Genomic DNA, 7,085 nt, shown 5'->3' with positions numbered 1-7,085 from the left:
CACACTGATACACACACTGACACACTGATACACTGACACACTGATACACTGACACACTGATACACTGACACACTGATACACTGACACACTGATACACACACTGACACACACACTGACACACTGATACACACACTGACACACACACACTGATACACACACTGATACACTGACACACTGATACACACACTGACACACACACTGACACACTGATACACACACTGACACACACACACTGACACACACACTGACACACACTGATACACACACTGACATTGTGCGTGTCAGTGAGTCAGTGTGTGTGGTTTTACAGTCTTCCTGTATCGTTGACAGGTTTGCGTTGTTCCCGTGTTTTTCCCTGATTCCTGTCTGCAGGCTGACAGCGGACGACAAGCGGCTGCTGTGGGAGAAGAAGGCCTTCTGCCAGTCGGAAAGCGCAGCGCTGCCTCTGGTTCTGGCCAGCGCCCCCTGCTGGCAGTGGGCGTGTCTGCCGGAAATCTACGCCCTGCTGCGGCAGTGGGCGTGTCTGGGTTACCTGGACGCTCTGGGGCTGCTGCACGCATCGTACGCTGAACAGAGGAGATGCAGTATGTCACCCAGGTTAGCTCACCTGACTCTAACAGTTTCCTGTGTTTTTTTTTTTTTTTCTCCAGGTTTCCGGATCAGGAGCTGAGGAGGACGGCGGTCCAGTGGATGGACTCCATATCGGACCCGGAGCTGCTGGACTTTCTACCTCAGCTGGTTCAGGTAGTGCCTCTCACCTGTCCTGCATCCTAACAAACTGAGGATGCTTATGTGGAGTCCTGTATTTGGGAAAAGTCAGGAATATGAAACCAGAACCTGTTAGCAGCCGGTACCAACCGGTCCTCCTCTCTGCCGGTTCTGTTTGTGTTTCAGGCTCTGAAGTACGAGTGCTACCTGGACAGCTCTCTGGTCCGCTTTCTCCTACGGAGAGCCATCGGGGACATTCGCATTGCTCACTACTTGTTCTGGTGAGCTGCAGCTTCTCTCAAACCTCCAACCAGTTCAGCTGGTTCTGGTTCTGGTTCAGTATCGAGCCCACTAGCCCACACTAGCTTCTTGCTTGATGCCCTCTGGGTACAGAAACATAGTCAGAGTGACACCTCCTCCCTCATAGACAGTCTTTGGTCAGAGCAATCAATCAGCTGCTGATTGGTCGGTTATTGATCCTGCAGAAGCTAGCCGCTGTGATTCCGTGTCTGTGTCCATGACAGGCTGCTGAAGGACAACCTGCAGGACAGCCAGTTCAGCGCTCGCTATCAGCACCTGCTGGCCGCCCTGCTGTGCTGCGTGGGCCGAGCTCTGAGAGACGAGTTTGACCGGCAGTGCTGGCTCGTCTCCATCCTCACCAAGGTGGCCCAGAAGGTCCGGGACGCCACGCCCTCCAGCCGACAGGTGAGGAAGATTCTGCGTTTATTTCAGTGTCACAGAAAAGAGAATCCTGCTGTGAAATATAACTGATGGTTTTAGATCAGTTTATTGTAACCGTAGCCAGGAGATGATGATGTAGTTATTGTTTTGTCAGTGTTTAAAGTATCTGATTAGCAGGAGGAACAAACTGTCCAGTAGGGGGCAGCAGATCCTGAACTGGTTCTGTTTGTGTTCAGAGTGTCCTGAGAGAGAGTCTGGATGAGATGAAGCAGTTCTTCTTGGTAAACAGCTGCTGCAGGTTACCTCTGAACCCAGCGCTGCTCGTCTCAGGAATCAATATCCAGGTAACTACAGACTGACACACACCTGCAGACTGACACACACCTGCAGACTGACACACACCTGCAGACTGACACACACCTGCAGACTGACACACACCTGCAGACATCCTCAAACTGTCCCAACAACACTGGGACCAGGACGTCGTCTGAAACGTCCCAGTTTCCTGAAGCATTAAAGCTGCTTTCCTCCTGATGGTCTGGTACTCAGTTCAAGTACTGCAACATTTGTTTAATTTCCAGCTGCTGTGGTTCTCTTTCTCACTGCACAGCACAGGGCATTCTGGGTAAATCCAACCAAAGCTAACGTGTTAGCCTAGCGCTAGCAGCAGAAATGGCTCCTGGTCTTTAGACTAAAGAGAAATCCTCCAACGCTAAAATCTCCATCTTGTTTCCATCTGGTGAAGAAGGAAGTTGCTCTCAGTGTCTTCAGAGGTTAGGGTTAGGGTTAACCCTAACTTCCTTCAGTGGTTCTTGGTGCAGCGCCCCCACAGGCCAGGAGGGGAACAGGTTGGGTGGTTTGATCTGCAAATCTTTCTTCTCTCTCCATTTCAGTCTTGTTCCTTCTTCAACTCCAACGCCGTTCCTCTGAAACTGTCCTTCCAGAACCTGGACCCCCGCGGAGACAACATCAATGTCATCTTCAAGGTATTGCCTGCCTGCTTCCACAGGTAAGCCCACACTTGGGTGCCTGTGAGGACTGACGTCTCTCTCTGTGTGCAGTCAGGAGACGACCTGCGACAGGACATGCTGACCCTGCAGATGATCCGCATCATGAACAAGATCTGGATCCAGGAGGGGCTGGACATGAGGATGGTCATCTTCAAATGCTTCTCCACAGGCAGAGGACGAGGTGAGGCGACAGGTGCACACCTGGTCAGCAGGTGGAGAACAGGTGAAGTGGCCAGCCTAAAGTCAGAGAGGACAATTAGTCAGGAGGACAGTTGAAACCTGTTTGAGTTACATGTCTCCAGGTGTGACAGACTGGTGTGTTACCTGTCTCCAGGTATGGTGGAGATGATTCCTCACGCAGACACCTTGAGGAAGATCCAGGTGGAACATGGAGTCACGGGATCCTTCAAGGACCGGACGCTGGCCGACTGGCTGCAGAAGCACAACCCGACTGACGAGCAATACGACAAGGTAACACTTCCTGCTCACGTCCAGGCTTTTACTCTGAAGGTCCCCAGCTGGAACAGGAAGTTGAACTAACACCCTTTCTGTCAGGCGGTGGAGAACTTCATCTACTCGTGCGCCGGCTGCTGCGTGGCGACCTACATCCTGGGAATCTGTGACCGCCACAACGACAACATCATGCTGAAGACGAGCGGCCACATGTTCCACATCGACTTCGGGAAGTTCCTGGGACACGCCCAGATGTTCGGCAACATCAAGCGGTGAGAGGCCGGCGATGTCGCCTTTCAGGAGAACGCCTGATTACAGACGCTCATCGTCATGGCTGCCTCTGCAGGGACCGCGCCCCCTTTGTCTTCACCTCCGACATGGCGTACGTCATCAACGGCGGAGACAAACCTTCCAGCCGCTTCCACGAGTTCGTTGACCTGTGCTGCGATGCGTACAACCTGATCCGCAAACACACACACCTGTTCCTCAACCTGCTGGGCCTGGTGAGAACACACACGCCTCCGATCAGACGGTACCAACCGGTTCTGGAGTCACACACTAGCGACCCAAACAGTGGACCCTGTGGCACTCCGTGGGTGACCAGTGTCTGTTGAAGGTTTATCATGGAGGAATCTGGAGACAGTCGTGGCGTCCAAATGTTTTGGGCTTGGGGCCAAAATGTCGGGTTGAAGATAATTCAGGGGCCACTAGATTTTTGTATTTTTCTTTTTAATTATAATCACAAAAATCTACTATTTATTTTTGTTTTTACTTAACACTCGATAAACTCAACACTCAATGTTTTGATGAAGTAAAAGATCCCCAAGTTTTTGTGGACAAGAGAAGCATAAATCATGGATGTTAAGCTAAAAAATTCTTGCAGAAAAAATAAATCAGATTGATTATTGACCAAGATTGTTTTTTTTGTCTGTGTCTCTCACTCCTGCTTTATTTTGCTAAGTTTGTTAAATGTGCGTTCCTGAGTCTGGATGCTTCTGGGTGGAAGCTTTGCCTTGCACTTTACATTTCCCATTTCAAGATTTTAGTCGTTCCTGTTTTGAGCAGCTTGGCATCAGTGAAAATTTCACCCTAACATTGTTTTTAAATGCATCAAACTAATTGAACTGACAAATCCAAATTTAAGCTATTCTTGAATTCTGATCAGTGGTCCTGAGGGCCGTAAACGGCCCCGGGGCCGCGGTTTGGTCACTCATGCTGTAATGCATAGATTTTTGAGAGCTGTGGGTGAGTAGGCCTCCAGTTTTCTGCTGATCCAGAAGCTTTAACAGCGTTTCTGCTTGCAGATGCTCTCCTGTGGGATTCCTGAACTCTCAGATCTGGACGATCTGAAATACGTCTACGACGCTCTGAGGCCTCACGAGTCGGAGGCTGATGCCACTACCTACTTCACCAGGTGCGCCTCCACCTGAGCACACCGCTGCAGCTAACAGGAAGGGGCAGGCAGACCCATACCATATTTGGAAATGGGACTATTTCACTCCTGGAATGAAGGGGACACTATGGTGTCCTGTTTTTTTCTTTTGAAATCTGATATTTCTTAGCATGTTTTTGAATTTCTCTCTTATTTACTTCAGCACAGCTCACAGTTCTTAACACATTCTGTAGCTTTCTACTTCTAAATCTGTCTATTTGTATCCTTTGGGTTCTGCTACTGCCTCTAGTGGCTTGGAGGTGGTAACGCAACTAACATGAATACATCACTAAATCAGAATCTTTATTAATTCCAGCATTATTGGCACCATGGAGTATTAATTCTCTAATACAATATCTTATTTTCTTAAGTTTCTTAAGGGTGTAGAGCTAATCAAAAGACATAAACAAAACCTTAAAGCGATCCAGCTCCTCTCAATGGCCAACTTACTGAAATTGTGGCACATTTTAAATACATCATGTTCATTTCTGGAAAGTCTGCTCAACTTTTCTGAAAACACAGACTATATTTTTAAGAAATGCTCACAGAGACTCTCTTAGAAAAACATTAAATGCTTTAGTAGAGTTTATTATTTTACTATAAGTAACAGTTTGGTTACAATATCTGATAACAGCCATCATATTCTGACTTTCTATGATTATGGAAATATAATAATAATAATAATAATAATAATGCATTTTATTTGTAGGCGCCTTTCTGGACACCCAAGGTCACCTTGACATAAAAGCAAGCAGATTATAAAATACATACCGGTAATAAAAAAAAAAAAAAAAAGATTTATAAGACAGTACAAAGATAATTAAAGGCTGTATGCTAGTTCAAACAAATGGGTTTAAATAATATAATATAATAATAATATCAAATGTTTTTTTATTTTTTGGTCGGCTGCTTCGTTCTTATCTTTTTTTTGTTTCCCCCCTTGCATAACTTATGTTTTTGGCATAGCATAGAAATGCAACAGCGCCTCCTATGGTCACAGCTATGGCATAACATCTGGTTGGACTGGTTTGGATCTCTGTGACCTCTGACCCTCAGCTGTGTCTCCTCCTCCTCCAGGCTGATCGAGTCCAGTCTGGGCAGCGTCGCCACCAAGTTGAACTTCTTCATCCATAACCTGGCCCAGATGAAGTTCGCTTCGTCGGAGGACCGACCCGCACTGTCCTTCGCTCCCCGGATCCACACGGCGAGAAGCGACGGCGTCATCAAGAACCTCTACATCTGCAGACACATCCGCTTCGCCAACAAGGGCTACGTGAGTACCGCGCCGCTGGGACGGGACGCTGCAGGTCTGACCGCCAGGCACCGCGCTCACTGTGGCTGTTTTATTTTGTCTAATTCAGTTAGTTTTGATTAGTTTTTAGATTGTGTTTGTTAGCATTTATTAGTTCTTATTAGTTAAATATTGTTTAGTTTTTATTATAGTTATGCCTGTTATGATAACAAATGTTACTGGATGAAAAATTGCCCCAGAAGTTATTGTGATAAACTATAATATCTCTGTTTTGAGAACATTTTCCAGTAATATAATAGTAATGGCATAATAATTCAAGAACACATTATCAAAAATCAATAAACTTTAATCCATTGAACATTTAACACTGGAACTGGAGTATATGCTAAATATCCAAAATAAATAAATTAAACAACAAATAAAATGATATTTGTTGAAGTGCTGCATGTCTGATGCACATGGGGGATTATTCTGCCATAACCAAGAGCGCACATCTTCAGTCTGAAAGCAGGACTTCATATAGCTACATATCATGTCATGACTATGTTGTCTTTGGTTTGGTTGGGTGAACAAAATCCTGCCTAAGATCGGCGGCCGTTGGCGATTAGTAGCTGTTAGCGATCAGCAGCTGTTAGCCAGCAGTAGCTCTGCTGGCGGATGTTTAGTGCACTACAGAGCAGAAAGCTGTCGTTGCTGTTTCTTTCTACATCCAGTGGGTGGGACAAGTTGCTACGATAGTAGCCACACAGGCAGACGGCTAGAAGGAAGCAAATGCTCCCATTACAACATTTCATTCTATTGGCTGAGAGGTTGCTAGGCAACTGTGCCAAAAGAGAGTTCCATGTTTTGTAAGCGAGCAGAGAGTCCGAGCGGGAGGAGAAGTTTTGAGTACAAAACACATGAAATCCTACTTTCAGACTGAACATGTGTGCTCTTGGATTATGGCAGAAAAATTCTCCCATAGATGCGGCGCAGCATATCTGATGCGGCGCCGCATGTCTCTCTCTGGCCCTCCAGGCGTTTGTAGTGAAAGTGGAGCGTGAAGCTCAGCAGGAGGTGCAGCTGGTTCAGAGGACATTCGAGGAGTTCCAGGAACTTCACAGCAAACTGCGGCTCGTCTTCCCCTCCTCCAAGCTGCCCAGGTACCCGCTGGGCCCCTCCAGGCCCCGCTAACCCAGCTGGGTTAAAGGTTCTAACTGTCTTCTTGGCCCCGCCCAGTTTTCCCAGCCGCTTTGTGATCGGCCGTTCCCGAAGTGAGGCGACGGCGGACCGGAGGAAAGACGAGCTGAACGGCTACGTGTGGCACCTGATCCACGCGGCGCCGGAGGTGGCTCAGGTGGGTTGGGGCTGCAGTCCAGGCTGTTGTAGTAATGCTTTGCATAATTTAATATTTCAGCTAAATCTTTCTTATGTGGATCATAAACTAACACTGAAACAATAAATGCATCTTAAAAATTAGTGGGAGCTAAAGATGTTAACCATTACAGTTGACGACTGATAGTGGTTAACGGACTGGTTTCTGCTTTTGCTGCATATTATTACTTCAAAG

At 47.1% G+C, this 7,085-nt stretch overlaps 1 protein-coding gene across 1 annotated transcript in view; it reads left to right on the top strand.

Annotated features, from left to right (window-relative positions):
* The window catches only part of pik3c2b (phosphatidylinositol-4-phosphate 3-kinase, catalytic subunit type 2 beta), a 36,343-nt gene that overhangs the window by 18,032 nt on the left and 11,226 nt on the right, over positions 1-7,085 (top strand). The window contains exons 16-29 of the mRNA XM_015018204.1: positions 373-561; positions 651-744; positions 895-989; positions 1,233-1,413; positions 1,626-1,733; positions 2,283-2,375; positions 2,451-2,580; positions 2,734-2,870; positions 2,955-3,124; positions 3,199-3,355; positions 4,157-4,266; positions 5,362-5,557; positions 6,554-6,678; positions 6,755-6,872. Of these exons, the coding sequence (XP_014873690.1) occupies positions 373-561; positions 651-744; positions 895-989; positions 1,233-1,413; positions 1,626-1,733; positions 2,283-2,375; positions 2,451-2,580; positions 2,734-2,870; positions 2,955-3,124; positions 3,199-3,355; positions 4,157-4,266; positions 5,362-5,557; positions 6,554-6,678; positions 6,755-6,872 (1,903 nt within the window). The remainder of the gene's footprint in view (positions 1-372; positions 562-650; positions 745-894; positions 990-1,232; positions 1,414-1,625; positions 1,734-2,282; positions 2,376-2,450; positions 2,581-2,733; positions 2,871-2,954; positions 3,125-3,198; positions 3,356-4,156; positions 4,267-5,361; positions 5,558-6,553; positions 6,679-6,754; positions 6,873-7,085) is intronic.

The sequence above is a fragment of the Poecilia latipinna genome, unplaced genomic scaffold (assembly GCF_001443285.1).
Source record: "Poecilia latipinna isolate Pla-1442-1.1 unplaced genomic scaffold, P_latipinna-1.0 Scaffold2247, whole genome shotgun sequence".
Classification (NCBI taxonomy): Eukaryota; Metazoa; Chordata; class Actinopteri; order Cyprinodontiformes; family Poeciliidae; genus Poecilia; species Poecilia latipinna.
This window is presented reverse-complemented; position numbering and strand designations above follow the sequence as displayed.